The following is a 19,071-nucleotide window of genomic DNA, read 5'->3' as shown; positions in this document are numbered from 1 at the left end:
GGCCCTTGATTTGGACCTATCCTGAGGAAGGGCATGACCTTTTCCTCCAGTGATATAAGCAATAATCTCCTTCAAACCAGGCCCGATAGGGTCTGCCCCTTGAAGGGAAGTTAAATAGTTTATTTATTAAGGTCATAGCGCTCTGCGCGCCAGTATAGTAAAAAACAGAATTCTTAGCCGTTAGTCTAGTCAAATGAACAAAGGCATCAGAAAACAAAGGAATTGGCTAGCATAAGCTTGTCAAATATATTCATCCAATGGAGTCGCTAACTGTAAAGCCTCATCAAGAGACTCAACCCAGAACGCTGCAGCAGCAGTGACAGAAGCAATGTATGCAAGGGGCTGCAGGATAAAAACCATGTTGAATAAACATTTTTTATCCATTGGATCTAAAAAGCACAACTGTCCTCGCCAGAGGTAGTGGTATGCTTAGCTAGAGTAGAAACTCTTCTCTCCACCTTAGGAACTGTCTGCCAGAAGTCCCGTGTGGCGGTAACTATTAGAAAACATTCTTCTAAAAAATAGGAGGGGAAGAGAACGGCACACCTGGTCTATCCCATTCCTTATTAAAAAAAAAAAAATTTTAGTAAACCTCTTTAGGTATTGGAAAAACATCAGTACACACCGGCACTGCATATTATTTATCCAGTCTACACAATTTCTCTGGCCCTGCGATTGTACACATTCATTCAGAGCAGCCAAAGCCTCCCTGAGCGACAAGTGGAGGTTCTCAAGCATAAATTTTAAATGTAGAAATATCAGAATCAGGTTAAATCATCTTCCCTGAGTCAAAAAAAATCACCCACAGACTAAGCATATTGTGAGGTAGTATCATACATGGTTCTTAAAGCGTCTGTATGCTCTGTATCTACCCCCAGAGCTATCTGCTTTCCTTTAATTTCAGGTAGTCTGACTAATACTGCTGCCAGAGTATTATTCACCACCTTTGCCATGTCTTGTAAAATAAACGCTATGGGCGCCCTTGATGTAAATGGCGCCATTTGAGCGTGGGTCCCTGAAGCGGGAGTCGAAGGGTCTGACACGTGGGGAGAGTTAGTCGGCATAACTTTCCCCTCGACAGAATCCCCTGGTAAAATAAACGCTATGGGTGCCCTTGATGTACTTGGCGCCATTTGAGCGTGAGTCCCTAAAGCGGGAGTCAAAAGGTCTGACACGTGGGGAGAGTTAGTCGGCATAACTACCCCCACGACAGAATCCACTGGTGATAATGTTTTTAAAAACAAAAAAATGATCTTTATTGTTTAACATGAAATCAGTACATCTGGTACACATTCTAAGATGGGTTTCCACCATGGCTTTAAAAACATAATGAACACAGAGCTTCCTCTATGTCAGACATGTTAAAACAGACTAATAATGAGACTAGTAAGCTTGGAAAACACTTTAAATCAAGTTAACAAGCAAATATATAAAACGTTACTGTGCCTTTAAGAGAAACAAATTGTCAAAATTTGAAAAACAGTGAAAAAAGACAGTAAAACAAACGAAATTTTTACAGTACATGTAATAAGGTAACAGAGCATTGCACCCACTTGCCAATGGATGATTAACCCCTTAATGCAAAAAAACAGATAAAAAAAACGACAGACGTTTTTAAAAACAGACATAACAAAACTGCCACAGCAGAGCTGTGGATTACCTTCCCTATAAAACTATTTTGGAAGTCTTTTTAGCCCTTTAGAAAAGTCCTGTAGTATTCATGGGACTGCTGAGGGAATCTGGATGATTCATTTTGCAATTTTAACTGCGCAAAAAAGCGCTAAATTAGGCCCCTCCCACTCATATTACAACAGTGGGAAGCTTCAGTTAACTGTTTCTATGCAAAATTTAAGCCAGCCATGTGGAAAAAACTTAGGCCCCAATAAGTTTTATCACCAAACATATGTTAAAAAACGATTAAACATGCCAGCAAACGTTTTAAAACACATTTTTACAAGAGTATGTATCTCTATTAATAAGCCTGATACCAGTCGCTTTTACTGCATTTAAGGCTATACCAACATTACAGTGTTATCACCAATGTACGTTAAAAAACGATTAAACATGCCAGCAAACGTTTTAAAACACATTTTTATAAGAGTATGTATCTCTATTAATAAGCCTGATACCAGTCGCTATCGCTGCATTTAAGGCTTTACTTACATTACTTCGGTATCAGCAGTATTTTCTTAGTCAATTCCATTCCTAGAAAAATATTTTACTGCACATACCTTTTCTGCAGGAAAACCTGCACGCCATTCCCCCTCTGAAGTACCTCACTCCTCAGAATGTGTGAGAACAGCAAATGGATCTTAGTTACGTCTGCTAAGATCATAGAAAAACGCAGGCAGATTCTTCTTCCAAATACTGCCTGAGAAAAACAGCACACTCCGGTGCCATTTAAAAATAACAAACTTTTGATTGAAGAATAAACTAAGTATAAATCACCACAGACTCTCACAACCTCCTATCTATGTTGAGGCTTGCAAGAGAATGACTGAATATGGCAGTTAGGGGAGGAGCTATATAGCAGCTTTGCTGTGGGTGGACTCTTGCAACTTCCTGTTGGGAAGGAGAATATATTCCATAAGTAATGGATGATCCGTGGACTGGATACACTTAACAAGAGAAATGATATTTTGCTGGCAGAGACAATATAAAAAGATGCAGACTCAGACTTTATCATTCTGTAAAACTCCTTATCTGCCCAGAGACATAAGCAGAGAGCAAGAGAAAAGGGAGCCAATGGGAGGGGACGGATCTAAGTCGCCATGACAATCCCAGGCCTAAACAAAGTGTTTAAATTAAAAACACTCACATAAGCTACCCTCTGTGCTGTCACCCCAACAGCTGTGTTTCTGAGGGGAACACTGACTGCTGTGAGCAGTCAGAGGTCACTTAATGGGCCATACACCGATTTTCCAAACGGAGTAAAAAAGTGAATAGAAATGCTGCTAGAGGGTTGATAAGGGTCCCAGTCTTCTCTGAGTATCCCCTAATAAAGGATTAGGCCCTTCATTGTGAGAAATTACCTCTAAGTGTTTCTGTAGGTAGGCAGGTTAGTCCCCAAGCTATTATATACCTGACTAAAACAAGTACCTACTGATAGCCTATAGGCTGCATGAGTGCTGTAGCCCTTTATCTGATTGGAGCACCCCTCCACTGAGCTTACCAGCAAGATGTCTGTTGCAGTAGCCAGTAGATAGCCCATCCAGTGCTTGTACATGTACAACAGAGGATCTGAGAGGAAATACCTATATTCCCACAGGGGGTGGCTAAGGGACATGTATGTCCCTCCGATGCCTGAGGCTAGTAGTGGCTGAAATCCCATAAGGAGACGCTGTGCACATAAGGTATTCCTATGCACCTGTCTCATTCAGCGTGCTGAAATCGTTCAGCTAATCTCTTCTAACTGAATGAATTTGCATAAGGGGTTAAGGGTCTCACATTGGTTTGAGCCCCCATAAAATCTATTTTTTTAATCAAATAGCTGGAGCACCTATATTTTCAGCCTTTTCTCCTGGTGGGCCAAGAACAAACTGAGGAGAGAGGGGAAGTGGGAAGGGATTAGAGCCCTTGTGTGGTCTCTTGGCCTCCACCTAGTGGCGGGAAGTATATCCCACAGGTTATGGAATTCCTATGGACTCTTATCACACTAAAGAAAATGTAAGTGTGATCTATCACGTTGACGTATAGTTACACTCATTATTGGTGGAGTTCAAACACAGTCCCAGCACCAGCTGATTTCTGAAGACCGGCCTCTCCAAAGGTTACGTGAATGCGAGACGATTTTGGAAGTGTTCTTGGTTTGTTTGATTACAAGGCAGATATTTCATACAGTAGAAAGTTATATATTGGATACGGGACTAATAGAGAATTAGCCAGGGGGGTTGAATACAAACTCTTAAATTACATTCACAAATAATCAAGTTGACATACTTACGACACAAATATAGAGTATTTGTCTTTAGTTGCCAGAGTTATTTTGCTCAAGTGTGCATAAATTAAGAGCTAAAACCCACTGACAAGCTCAAAAACAAAATAGGATACAAATTCTTTCACTATGTGAAGCTCCTTTTAGGTAGAGCATTTTCAGCTCTCAGGACACAAACATTGCTATAGTAACTATTACCGATCGTCTCACTCGTGCATGCGCACAGAGGGGTCGGATCGGATATGACTGATATTTTACAGCCTGCGCTTTTTCCTAAGCCGTTTGAAGCTACAGACACGCTGAAAAGTGCAGACTCCGACATAAATGTCGGTCATACGACTCAGAGCATAAATTGGAAACTGAATCACAGATTTCAAGGGGCAGTGGAAGAAATATAAAACTGTAATACATGTATATTGCTAAAATTTGATGCTTGTGCTGCACTATTAACCCTTTGAGTCAAAACGACTATAATTACCCTTTAAAAGGGACACGAAACCCAAACTTTTTCTTTCATGAGTTTTCTTTCATGAGACAGAACATACAACTTAAAAAAAAAAGTTTCCAATTTATTCTATGATCAAATTTGTTCTGTTCTCATTGTATTCTTTGTTGAAGAGATATCTCGATAGGTAGCATGCACATGTCTGGAGCAGCATATATTGAAAGTCATTTAATTGCATTGGGAACATAAAATGCATTGTGTGCAAAATTATATGCTTGAAATAAAAGTACAGCTTATTCAGTAAATAATAAAGTATTTTGGCTTTTTAAAAGTATACTTTGTTACAAATGGAACTACAAGGTCATCAACAAAACAAAGAAAATGATTTTGTCTCCTCTAATCCTCCTACTGGATTCCTAGTACCAAAAAGAGAGAAAGCACTTCATTAAACAGACACTCGAGACCCCTAAAGCAATCAAGCTGTTTAGGAGCTTCTCATTAGTCTCATTAGTCTTGTGTTATTAACGACCGAGGACGTGCAGGGTACGTCCTCAAAAAAAAGGCAGTTAACGCCTGAGGACGTACCCTGCACGTCCTCGGTGTGGAAATCAGCTGGAAGCGATCCTGCTCGCTTCCAGCTGCTTTCCGGTTATTGCAGTGATGCCTCGATACGGAGGCATCCTGCAATAACATTTTTAAGCCATCCGGTGCAGAGAGAGCCACTCTGTGGCCCTCTCTGCACCGGAGATCGGTGGCTTACTTAGTTGGTGGGTGGGAGCCGGACCGGGAGGCGGCCATCGATGGCCCTCGTGATGTGGAGGGGGGCGGGATCGTGGGCAGGGATGCGAGGGGGCACGCACTGACGCGCGCACGTGCACGGGAGGGTGGGGGCGGGCGCGTGCACGGGGAGCAAACGGGTGGGAACCGCTACACACAGAAATTTTTTTGTAGGAAAATGAAAACAAACACTGAAATTAAATAAACAAATTAGAGAAAAAATACAATCAGTTAGGTGGTGGGGGTTGGTCTGTGGGGGGGGGGGGGGAAGCTACACTACAGAAAAACCGGGCAAAATAATAAAAAACCCCATATTTTTTTGCAAACTTGGTACTGCCAGTACCCAAGATGGCCCCAAATTAAGGCAGAGGGGAGGCTTTGAGAGCGGTTTTGGGGGGGGGGGATCCTACACAGTAGCATATGTAAATATGCTAAAAAAATGTTTTATTATTTTTAAAAACCCTTTTATTTTAGTACTGGCAGACTTTCTGCTAGTACTTAAGATGGCGGGGACAATTGTGGGGTGGAAGAGGGAAGGGAGCCGTTTGGGAGGGATCAGGGGGTGGGATGTGTCAGGTGGGAGGCTGATCTCTACACTAAAGCTAAAATTAACCCTGCAAGCTCCCTACAAACTCCCTAATTAACCCCTTCACTGCTAGCCATAATAAACATGTGAGGAGCAGCAGCATTTAGCGGCCTTCTAATTACCAGAAAGCAACGCCAAAGTCATATATGTCTGCTATTTCTGAACAAAGGGGATCCCAGAGAAGCTTTTACAACCATTTATGCCATAAATGCACACGCTGTTTGTAAATGATTTCAGTGAGAAACCTAAAATTGTGAAAAATTTAACGTTTTTTTTTATTTGATCGCATTTGGCGGTGAAATGGTGGCATGAAATATACCAAAATGGGCCTAGATCAATACTTGGGGTCATCTACTACACTAAAGCTAAAATTAACCCTACAAGCTCCCTAAAAGCTCCCTAATTAACCCCTTAACTGCTGGGCATAATACACGTGTGGTGCGCAGTGGCATTTAGCGGCCTTCTAATTACCAAAAAGCAACGCCAAAGCCATATATGCCTGCTATTTCTGAACAAAGGGGATCCCAGAGAAGAATTTACAACCATTTATGCCATAATTGCACAAGCTGTTTGTAAATAATTTCAGTGAGAAACCGAAAGTTTGTGAAAAAAAATTGTGAAAAAAGTGAACAATTTTTTGTATTTGATCGCATTTGGCGGTGAAATGGTGGTATGAAATATACCAAAATTGGCCTAGATCAATACTTTGGGATGTCTACTAAAAAAAAATATATACATGTCAATGGCTATTCAGGGATTCCTGACAGATATCAGTGTTCCAATGTAACTAGCGCTAATTTTTAAAAAAATTGGTTTGGAAATAGCAAAGTGCTACTTGTATTTATTGCCCTATAACTTGCAAAAAAAGCAAAGAACATGTAAACATTGGGTATTTCTAAACTCAGGACAAAATTTAGAAACTATTTAGCATGGGTGTTTTTTGCTGGTTGTAGATATATAACAGATTTTGGGGGTCAAAGTTAGAAAAAGTGTGTGTGTGTTTTTCCATTTTTCCTCATATTTTATAAAAAAAATTTATAGTAAATTATAAGATATGATGAAAATAATGGTATCTTTAGAAAGTCCATTTAATGGCGAGAAAAGCGGTATATAATATGTGTGGGTATAGTAAATGAGTAAGAGGAAAATTACAGCTAAACACAAACACTGCAAAAATGTAAAAATAGCCTTGGTCCCAAACGGACAGAAAATGGAAAAGTGATGTGGTCATTAAGGGGTTAAAGTGCTTATTTAATGAGAAGGCACTTTAATAAAATGGGATGGGAACACTCCCCCCTAGCTGTTAAGATGGCATCTAGGAGGGCTTATTTCTCAATGCTTCCCTTTGTGAGTTTTCTCATAGGGAAGCATTGACCAGTGCTTCCCTATGAGAAGAATCTGATTGAGACCCCAATCAAGAAATTGCTGCACATGCACAAACTATGACCAGCGCCCTGTGTGATGATGCAGAGAAGGAGCAGAAATAGCATTTCTGGGATGCGAAAATTGGCAGGAAAAGCTAATTGTACTTTCATTGCTATGGCCCTCCTCATTTAATTCTCTTAAAGGGACACTGAACCCAAATTTTTTCTTTTGTGATTCAGATAGAGCAGCAATTTTAAGTAACTTTCTAATTTACTCCAATTATAAAATTCTCCTCATTCTCTTGATATCTTTATTTGAAATGCAAAAATGTAAGTATAGATGCCGGCCCATTTTCGGTGAACAACTTGGGTTGTCCTTGCTGATTGGTGGATAAATTCATCCACCAATAAAAAGTCCTGTCCAGAGTACTGAACCAAAAAAAAGCTTAGATGCCTTTTTTCAAATAAAGATAGCAAGAGAACAAAGAAAAATTGCTAATAGGAGTAAATTAGAAAGTTGCTTATAATTGCATGCTCTATCACGAAAGAAAAAATTTGGGTTCAGTGTCCCTTTAAGACACCTCTGGCATGCTGTTTTGTCATCCTGGTTGCATTTGGAAAAGCATATTTCTTTTGACAGTATTTGCAAATTGCAGTTTGTTTTTTCAGATTGTAACGTGGAAATATTTTCAAATGCTGAATGATGGTCTCCCCATTTTACTGAGAGGATAAAATAAAGTACATTTAGCCACCAATCAACAAGCGCTACCCAAGTTCTGAACCAAAAATGGGCCAGCTCCTAAGCTTTACATTCTTGCTTTTTCAAATAAAGATACCAAGAGAACGAAGAAAAATTGATAATAGGAGTAAATTAGAAAGTTGCTTAAAATTGCATTCTCTATCTGAATCATGAAAGAAAAAATTTGGGTTTAGTATCCCTTTAAGATTATAACAACCAAAAAACATAATTTATGTAAGAACTTACCTGATAAATTCATTTCTTTCATATTAGCAAGAGTCCATGAGCTAGTGACGTATGGGATATACATTCCTACTAGGAGGGGCAAAGTTTCCCAAACCTCAAAATGCCTATAAATACACCCCTCACCACACCCACAATTCAGTTTAACGAATAGCCAAGAAGTGGGGTGATAAGAAAAAAGTGCGAAAGCATAAAAAATAAGGAATTGGAATAATTGTGCTTTATACAAAAAAATCATAACCACCACAAAAAAGGGTGGGCCTCATGGACTCTTGCTAATATGAAAGAAATGAATTTATCAGGTAAGTTCTTACATAAATTATGTTTTCTTTCATGTAATTAGCAAGAGTCCATGAGCTAGTGACGTATGGGATAATGACTACCCAAGATGTGGATCTTTCCACACAAGAGTCACTAGAGAGGGAGGGATAAAATAAAGACAGCCAATTCCGCTGGAAAAAAATCCACACCCAAAATAAAGTTCAAATTTTATAATGAAAAAAACTGAAATTATAAGCAGAAGATTCAAACTGAAACAGCTGCCTGAAGTACTTTTCTACCAAAAACAGCTTCAGAAGAAGAAAACACATCAAAATGGTAGAATTTAGTAAAAGTATGCAAAGAAGACCAAGTTACTGCTTTGCAAATCTGATCAACCGAAGCTGACCTAGTAGAATGAGCTGTAATCCTTTGAGGCGGAGTTTTACCCGACTCGACATAAGCATGATGAATTAAAGATTTCAACCAAGATGCCAAAGAAATGGCAGAGGCCTTCTGACCTTTCCTAGAACCAGAAAAGATAACAAATAGACTAGAAGTCTTTCGGAAAGTCTTAGTAGCTTCAACATAATATTTCAAAGCTCTAACTACATCCAAAGAATGCAATGATCTCTCCTTAGAATTCTTAGGATTAGGACACAATGAAGGAACCACAATTTCTCTACTAATGTTGTTAGAATTCTTCCAAACTGATACCGCTCCTGAGGATGAAGGATCAGGCTTTTGTTCCTTGTTGTGACGAAAGGAACGAAAACGATTATTAGACCTAAATTTACCTTTAGATTTTTTATCCTGTGGTAAAAAAGTTCCTTTCCCTCCAGTAACAGTTGAGATAATAGAATCCAACTGAGAACCAAATAATGTATTACCCTGGAAAGAAAGGGAAAGCAGAGTAGACTTAGAAGACATATCAGCATTCCAAGTTTTAAGCCATAAAGCTCTTCTAGCTAAAATAGCTAGAGACATATACCTGATATCAACTCTAATGATATCAAAGATGGCATCACAAATAAAATTATTAGCATGTTGTAGAAGAATAATAATGCTATGAGAATTATGATCTGTTACTTGTTGCGCTAAAGCTTCTAACCAAAAAGTTGAAGCTGCAGCAACATCCGCTAAAGATATAGCAGGTCTAAGAAGATTACCTGAACACAAGTAAGCTTTTCTTAGAAAGGATTCAATTTTCCTATCTAAAGGATCCTTAAAGGAAGTACCATCTGCCGTAGGAATAGTAGTACGCTTAGCAAGAGTAGAGACAGCCCCATCAACCTTAGGGATTTTGTCCCAAAATTCTAATCTGTCAGATGGCACAGGATATAATTGCTTAAAACGTTTAGAAGGAGTAAAAGAATTACCCAAATTATTCCATTCCCTGGAAATTACTTCAGAAATAGCACCAGGGACAGGAAACACTTCTGGAATAACTACAGGAGATTTAAAAACCTTATCTAAACGTTTAGATTTAGTATCAAGAGGACTAGAATCCTCAATTTCTAATGCAATTAGGACTTCTTTAAGTAAAGAACGAATAAATTCCATTTTAAATAAATATGAAGATTTATCAGCATCAACCTCTGAGACAGAATCCTCTGAATCAGAAGAACCAATATCAGTATCAGAATGATGATGTTAATTTAAAAATTCATCTGAAAAATGAGAAGTTTTAAAAGACTTTTTACGTTTACTAGAAGGAGGAATAACAGACATAGCCTTCTTAATGGATTTAGAAACAAAATCTCTTATGTTATCAGGAACACTCTGAGTATTAGATGTTGACGGAACAGCAACAGGTAATGTAACAGTACTAAAGGAAATATTATCTGCATTAGCAAGTTTGTCATGACAAACAGTACAAACAACAGCTGGAGGAACAGATACCAAAAGTTTACAGCAGATACACTTAGCTTTGGTAGCTCCAGCACCAGGCAGCGATTTTCCAGAAGTATCTTCTGACTCAGCTTCAACGTGGGACATCATGCAATATGTAATAGAAAAAAACAACATAAAAAGCAAAATTGATCAAATTCCTTAAATGACAGTTTCAGGAATGGGAAAAAAAATGCCAGTGAACAAGCTTCTAGCAACCAGAAGCACAAAATAATGAGACTTAAATAATGTGGAGACAATAGTGATGCCCCTATTTTTTTAGCGCCAAAAAAGACGCCCACATTATTTGGCGCCTAAATGCTTTTGGCGCCAAAATGACGCCACATCCGGAACGCCGACACCTTTGGCGCAAAAAAACGTCAAAAATGACGCAACTTCCGGCGACACGTATGACGCCGGAAACAGAAAAAAAAAATTGCGCCAAAAAAGTCCGCGCCAAGAATCACGCAATAAAATGAAGCATTTTCAGCCCCCGCGAGCCTAACAGCCCACAGGGAAAAGTCAAATTTTAAGGTAAGAAAAAATGATTTATTCATATGCATTATCCCAAATATGAAACTGACTGTCTGAAATAAGGAACGTTGAACATCCTGAGTCAAGGCAAATAAATGTTTGAATACATATATTTAGAACTTTATATAAAAAGTGCCCAACCATAGCTTAGAGTGTCACAGAAAATAAGACTTACTTACCCCAGGACACTCATCTACATGTAGTAGAAAGCCAAACCAGTACTGAAACGAGAATCAGTAGAGGAAATGGTATATATAAAAGAGTATATCGTCGATCTGAAAAGGGAGGTAAGAGATGAATCTCTACGACCGATAACAGAGAACCTATGAAATAGACCCCGTAGAAGGAGATCACTGCATTCAAATAGGCAATACTCTCCTCACATCCCTCTGACATTCACTGCACGCCGAGAGGAAAACCGGGCTCCAACCTGCTGCGGAGCGCATATCAACGTAGAATCTAGCACAAACTTACTTCACCACCTCCATAGGAGGCAAAGTTTGTAAAACTAATTTGTGGGTGTGGTGAGGGGGTGTATTTATAGGCATTTTGAGGTTTGGGAAACTTTGCCCCTCCTGGTAGGAATGTATATCCCATACGTCACTAGCTCATGGACTCTTGCTAATTACATGAAAGAAAGATTGAGTCTTGCAAGAATTATTTAAATACTACTTGGAACCCACTGAGTTGCTGGGGTGAAAAATGCTTTAAATTAAGTTGACAGTTGTTGCCAGACTTGGTAATGTTGACATTGGGAAAAAGAGGCTTAGGGGCTTTAGGTTGTAGTGAAGTGCTGCTGCAACCCAAAAATATGCCGAACCAGCTTGCCTCCTGTAATGCTTACTTTCAAAGCTGCAAGTATCCAGGGTGCAGGATTCCATTCCCAAGTGCTTGCAGTGCTAACAGGTGACTGTCTACATGTAAAGTGGATAGACTCCCATTTTTTTAATAGAGGACATTAATGTTATTATTGTTTTTGTTAACATATATGTAGAAAGGGCATCATTGGTACATTTTAACCAGATAATTTCTTAGTTTCCCGAATTCACCATTTATTTATTTTTTGTTAAAAAACTTTTTCATTATGATGACTGAGGACACTCAATTATCTCGGCGTAATGGGTGTATGGAATTTGGGTAAATTTTTGTTTGATTTTTTCTCTCTATATAAACAAAATGTTTGTTGATTTTTTAGTGTTAATATAGGTATACTGTTTATACAAGCTCTTTATGAGCCTTTACCCAGGGTACACACACACACACACATATTATATATATATATATATATATATATATATATATATATATATATATATATATATATATATATATCGGACTGTTCATTTATGATATTAAAAAAACAACAACATAAATTAAAGGGTCATGAAACCCAAAAAAAAAAAAAATGTGATTCAGCTAGATCATATAATCTTAACTTTGAAATTTGTTTCATTCTCTTGGTATATTTGGTTGAAGGAGCAGCACTGCACTACTGGAAGCTAGCTGAACACATCAGGTGAACCAAAGACAAGAGGTATATATGTGCTGGCACCAATAGTGCGTTCCTACTCCTGAGCCTTCCTAGGTGTAAGGGATTGGAAATTTTTCATGATTCTATGCACAAATAATTAATCAAACAGTTACTGTATTAGCAGTTTATATTAACATTTTGCTTTTAGAGAATACACAATTATATATATATATATATATATATATATATATATATATATATATATATATAAAAATATATGCCTTTAAAAAAACTTGTTTGCCTTTAAGAAATAAAGTTACATTTGATTTCACTCTGCTTTTCAGGGTCTCTGCTGAAGCAGATGTTCGTATCTAGAAAGAGGGGAATGTAAAATTCCAGTTAAAGGGGTACTGAACCCAATTTTTTTCTTTTGTGATTCAGATAGAGCATGCAATTTTAAGCAACTTTCTAATTTACTCCTATTATTTTTCTTTGTTCTCTTGCTATCTTTATTTGAAAAAGAAGGCATCTAGGGGTTTTTTTGGGGTTCAGAACTCTGGATAGCACTTTATTGGTGGATGAATTTATCCACCAATCAGCAAGGACAACCCAGGTTGTTCACCAAAAATGGGCCCGGCATCTAAACTTACATTCTTGCATTATAAATAAAGAAAATTTGATAACAGGAGTAAATTAGAAAGTTGCTTAAAAAGTTCATGCTCTATCTGAATCACAAAATAAAAAATTTGGGTCCAGTGTCCCTTTAAGTTAGTTAGAATATTTGCTTGTTATAAGAAACACTTATTTTGCGAAGACGCTTGCTGAATGAAATAATATGATTGATATAACATTAGACAATCTTAAAACTGAAGGTTTATTATTACAATTGCATAGAGGGGTAAGAGAGTCTGTTGGTAACATCTTGGAGAGAAGTCTCATATACAGCACCTGTGGAATTTGCCTGTGTTTCACTGAATGATGACTCTCAGCGCTGTTGCATGCTATTAATGCCTTATCCAAAACCTGAATATAAGTAATTCATTTATAGTTTAATCACTGACTTGTGCTACTATATTGTAGTGATAGCTAACCATGGCACCTCTGATGTTTTGGAACTATATTCCCCATGATGCTAAACTAGACGGCAGAGTGCCTAAGCATTATGGTAAATGTTGTTTCAAAACACCTGGAGAGCAAACATTAGCCATCACTGCTATATGATAACTGCTAATTGTGAAACATTTATAAGCTGATTACTGATTTCTGTTATTGCAATAAGTTTATTATAAACACTAATATTCTGTATTTTGTGTGATTTTTTACCCCCATTTCCAGTAATATAGTGAGAATTAGTGTGTGCTTCCCCAGCACATAACACTGGGAATGCTTTTCAGCAAAGGATAAGAGAATAAAGCAAATTAGATAAAATAAGTAAATTGAAAAGTTTTTTTTAAAAGTGAATGTTTTTTCTGAAAGACTTTAAAGGAACAGTCTACTCCAGAATTTGATTTTGGTTTAAAAAGATAGATAATCCCTTTATTACCCATTCCCCTGTTTTGCATAACCAACACTGTTATAATAATATACCTTTTACCTCTGTGATTACCTTGTATCTAAGCCTCTGCAGACTTTCCCCTTATCTCAGTTCCTTTGACAGACATGCATTTTAACCAATCAGTGCTATATAACTCAACGGGAGTGAGAACAATGTTATCTATATGGCACACATGAACTAGCTGTGTCTCACTGTGAAAAACTGTCAAAATGCAGAGATAAGAGGCAGCCTTCAGCTGCTTAGAAATCAGTTTATGAGCCTATGTAGGTTTAGCTTTCAACAAAGAATACCAAAAGAACAAAAATTAGAAAAAAGAAAATTGGAAAGTTGTTTAAAATTGCATACCCTATCAGAATCATGAAACTTTAATTTTGACTTTAATGTCCCTTTAAACTACTTCTCTGGAGCCCCAGAGTACTGCTGACCCTGAGCGGAAACTGACGCTGACTCAATCAGCAGCGGAAGTGGTAAAACCCTGCTGTGCGACAATTGATGCTGATTGGGTCAGCGACCAGCAGTTCTCTGCGCCTCCAAAGTGGTACATTAAAGCAGTGTTTCTCAACCAGTGTGCCGTGGCACACTAGTGTGCCGTGAGAGATCCTCAGGTGTGCCGCGGCAGACTGATAACAGTGCGGGGGTGTCCCTCTTTCAAATTTTGAAATATTGGGAGGTATGTGACAGACTCATCAGGCATTATTTACAACCATAACATTGACATTCATTCACAGAATATCATTACGATTGTTTGTGAATGAATGTCAATATGTCATGTATAGTTTGTAGGAGGCATGGCAGCACAGGTGTGTGTGTGTGTGTGTGTGTGTGTATATATGTGTGTGTGTGTGTGTGTGTTATATATATCCTGTATTAGGCTACGTGTGATTTTGTAAAATTTTGGTATGGTGGTGTGCCACGGGATTTTTTTAATGTAAAAAAGTGTGCCACAGCAAAAAAAAAAAAGGTTGCAAATCACTGCATTAAAGTGATGGCAAATCCTAGTGTTTGTGAAACGCTAGGATTTACCATCATAACAAATAAAGGGGACTTCCATTCATGAAGTATAAAATACTTCTTTCTGAAAGCCCTTTTATTTGTTAGCAGCGTTTGCTGCGCTGAGCTGCTAAAGGAGGCCCACAGCAGAACGCTATTTGGCTGAGAGGTGACGTTTCCACCTCTTAGCCAATAGCCCTGTGGGAAAAACAGTATGGCGCTGTTTTTTGCAGCGCCAAGCTGGATTTCCCACACGGCTATTGGCTAAGAGGTGGAACAGCCACCTCTCAGCCAAATAGCGTTCTGCCGTGAGCTGCCTTTAGCAGCTCAGCGCTGCTAACAAATAAAAGGGCTTTCAGAATTAAGTATTTTATAATTCATGAATGGAAGTCCCCTTTATTTGTTATTATGGTAAATCCTAGCGTTTCGCAAACGCTAGGATTTACCATCACTTTAACTACATGTTTAACTCATTTGAAGTTTAACTAGAGTTACAAATTAGAGCATGTGATGTTTCCACTAAAATGCTCCTTTAACTTGCAACCAGTTTTGCTTAAACAAAGCAAATTATTATATATAGTTACATTAAATTCAAATACACATGCATGTTATTTTAATTACTAAGTGGGGTTAATAAAAAAAAAAAACTATTAGCAGACCTAATTGTAATGAATTTGCCACAAAATAGTTACTCAATCAAATATCTTCCTCATCTAGAATAACTGTAAAACATTACTGCAACAATCTATAAAATGAGGCCACTTGAAAGATTATACTGTTTTTGGAAGTATTAGAGTCGAGATGAGAGAGCCTGGAACATCACATTAGTGCCCCAAAAATATATACTGTAATAAAGTTATGCAGTGTATCAGTGTAAGCACAAAACCTGTAATACAGTGACCTGACAGAAGTTTGTAGTACTACACCCTGTGTCATAGACAAGTGCGCAACACACTATATGGTACAAAGGTGTATATGATAACACATCTTGTGACCTACTGTTTAAAAACACACACCATAATATACCAGCTTACAGTTTATGACACATGTGACAAACGTTTGTTATTTTGATATACATTTGTGGATTTACAAACAAAGGAGAACATCATTATCAGTGTTCTCCCCAGGACATTTTTAGCAGGTGCACCGCCCGGCTGTTTTTACTGACCACCCGGCTAAAATTTTAGACTATATTAACCTAAAAATTAGCCAGTATTAAAAATGTTAAATTTTTATTGCACAAATTATCATTAAAGGGACAGTCAACACTCGATGTAACTTAACTCTATACCTTGTCAACATGAGATGCGGTGCAGCTGCATCTTCTATTCCTGATCTAAGGTATGGAGTGAAGTTGCATCGGTGTTGACTATCCCTTTAAATATATTTATGCAATTAATTTGTGATTTGGATAGCTAAAAATTGTATAATATTAGAAAATATTATACTGCCCCCCACTCGGCTACTTCCTAATGCCACCCGGCTACTTAAAAATGCCACCTGGCTGGCAACATATCCTGTGGAGAACACTGATTATGTATGAAGAAGCCAGTAACTTATTACCATGATACAGGTGGGTTATTTCACTTCCTGTGAACAGTGTCATGACAAAAATGCTTACTTGCATGCCATTAGTAAGAGGCAAGTTAACCAAGTGAATTATCTGCTTAGTACAGCATATGAAAGGCACTTTACAATAAGAAATCCTGTGCTACTAGTTCTTAACATAGACTGTAATGCAGAGCCATAATATAAATGGCAATAACTAATAACAAGAGTGCATAGCAACAAAGTATGTGGCCATGTAATATAAAAAAACAGCTAAATATAGTCTGACAGGCTCATGATAGATACATGTAATACCACTGCACGACATGTATGAAGTCACAACTCACCCACTACCTACAAAGTGATCAACAAAGGCTCAGAGAGTACTATGACATGTATTATGACATACTGTGACACAAACATGATAGAAAATATAATAACAGCCTGTGACAGTGGGTTGCTATAAATATTTAATGACCTCTGGCTAGAATGCCCTGAAAACTGTAATAACTGTAATAGCATAGCCTGTAACATTGCAATGATATAACTGTGTTATTACACAACCTGTAGCACTGGCATAACACAAACACATGGCAAAGCCTGTGAGCGACACATTAGTGGGCAAAAACAGCATCATATGTGTAAACAATATAAGGGGTCTTATAGAGCACAGGAGTGTACTAAACACAAGCTTGGGGTATGAATTAAATAATACATGTTTATGAAATGAAAAAAGTGCACAGTATTGTCAGTATCTGACAGTGACCTGTCATTGCTACCACACTCCGTGTAAATTTGCAGAGTGCTTAGGATAGTAACTTGACAGCGTAACAAAAAAACAGCACATTCTCTGTGTAGTGACATTGAGGCATGATGGAAACGTGCAATAGCTAGCACGTACCTGGGGCTTATATGTTAAGTGCAAAAACAAACTGGACACGTTCTAACACACCCAGTGTCAGTGTCATGCTGGGTGGTAATATAACTTGCAATTACATGTGTGGAATAGTACACACTGATATTATTGAGCAATGACAAGTTGAGACAGATAATATACATATGCAAAATAAAGCTTATGACAGTTACATCACTATACCAACATCATTTGACACTACAGCAGCCCCCCCCTATATCTGTGACAGGTGGCATTATCGCCCCCTCATAGTACCCTGGTTGAGCCAATATCCATCATGACCTCCTCGAATGCCGCCGTCTCCTCAGCCTGCCTCTGTCTCTGTAACGCTATCTTTTCGCTGAACTTGCGTGGGTTAGAGGCCGAACCCGGCCCGCTGGCCCCCGATGCCGCCATCTTGCCAGCCCTTCCGCAGCCAGTGTAGTGAAGAGCCTTCGGTAGACATCGGGTGCAAAGCATCACGGGAGTTGCAGTTCTTTGAGACTACGAGAACGTACATAGAGGGCGTTGTAGTTAAGACTATGACTACAGATCCCAGTAGAATCAAATAAGAGTTAGGAAGCTTGTAACTGTTAGTATTTGTACTAACAGAAGAAAACTCAAATTCCCGAAGTGCAATGTTTTTTTTTATTACTCAACTGGCGCCATCTACCCCAGTTTGGAAACAGCATAATACAAAGTTACAAACTGTTATTTTTTTTATTATATAAATATAAAATGTATCTGCACAACTTTACAGAACATTTCTATAAACAAAGTTAAAATTATGTTGTGGAAACCAATTCAGAAATCTACAACCCACAAAGAAATGCACAGTATAGGTACTATAGTGTAAAATATATCAGTTTCAGTTTGTAATTTGTGAATTTCAGAAATGTATTCAGTAAACAATACTTCTGCATTCAGGATAAAGATGAGACCATTCTCAACATCAACATAGTAACCTCTCTGAAAAAAAAGAAAATGTGTTCAGATTTTTCACTGCTAAACAACAGAGAAACCTGAGAATCAAATTAAAGAAGTAACTATTTAAAAAAAAAAACAGTGAAGGAAGATCCCTCACTACAAAAAACAAAACTAACAAGGACAATAGGAAGTCAGAGAAATTAAAGGGACACTCTTTATACAATTAACTAGTTATGCCATCTGCAGATGTGGGAGGTGGTCAAGCCTCAGAGCAATTGGTAAAACAGACAGAAGAAAAGTAAGTTTTATAATAAATTTACTATTTTAGTTTTTATTTAGAATGCTCATATTTATACATTATACAGTACACATAATCATCTATGTGGCTGTATATTTATTTTGGTTTTATTTTTTTGGTTTTGTGCTGTGTTGACTGGTCCGTTAAAGGTATAGTAAACTCGAAAATTATCTTCATTTAATCGTGCAGCATTTTTTCTGACAGGTTATATTGCCATAGACATTTATTACATGCTAGTCCTAAAGCCCATGTACACGGGCCATTTTTTGCAGTACAGCAGTCCCACCCCTTGCTCTCTCTCTCTATCGCCCCTCTCTTTTGCTCTCTCTTTTTCTCCCCTCTCTTTTGCTCTCTCTTTCTCCCCTCTCTTTTGCTCTCTCTCCCCTCTCTTTTGCTCTCTCTCTCTCCCCTCTCTTTTGCTCTCTCTCTCCCCTCTCTTTTGCTCTCTCCCCTCTCTTTTGCTCTCTCTCTCCCCCTATCTTTTGCTCGCTCTCCCTCTCTCTTTTGCTCCCCCCCTCTCTTTTGCTCCCCCCCTCTCTTTTGCTCCCCCCCTCTCTTTTGCTCCCCCCCTCTCTTTTGCACTCTCCCCCCCCCTCTTTTGCTCTCTCCCCCCCCTCTCT

At 38.2% G+C, this 19,071-nt stretch overlaps 1 protein-coding gene across 5 annotated transcripts in view; it reads right to left on the bottom strand.

The window, feature by feature from the left end:
- Nucleotides 1–17,670, bottom strand: part of CRTC2 (CREB regulated transcription coactivator 2) — a 377,120-nt gene extending 359,450 nt beyond the window's left edge. For all 5 annotated transcript variants that reach the window (XM_053704097.1, XM_053704106.1, XM_053704133.1 and 2 more), the window contains exon 1: nt 17,503–17,670. In XM_053704097.1, coding sequence (XP_053560072.1) covers nt 17,503–17,643 — 141 coding nt within the window. In that variant the 5' untranslated portion in view covers nt 17,644–17,670. The remainder of the gene's footprint in view (nt 1–17,502) is intronic.
- Between the last annotated feature and the right edge of the window lie 1,401 nt (nt 17,671–19,071).

This window comes from Bombina bombina, chromosome 1, assembly GCF_027579735.1.
Source record: "Bombina bombina isolate aBomBom1 chromosome 1, aBomBom1.pri, whole genome shotgun sequence".
Taxonomy (NCBI): Eukaryota; Metazoa; Chordata; class Amphibia; order Anura; family Bombinatoridae; genus Bombina; species Bombina bombina.
Note: the sequence above shows the minus strand (reverse complement) of the source record. Positions and strands in the feature narration are given on the sequence as shown.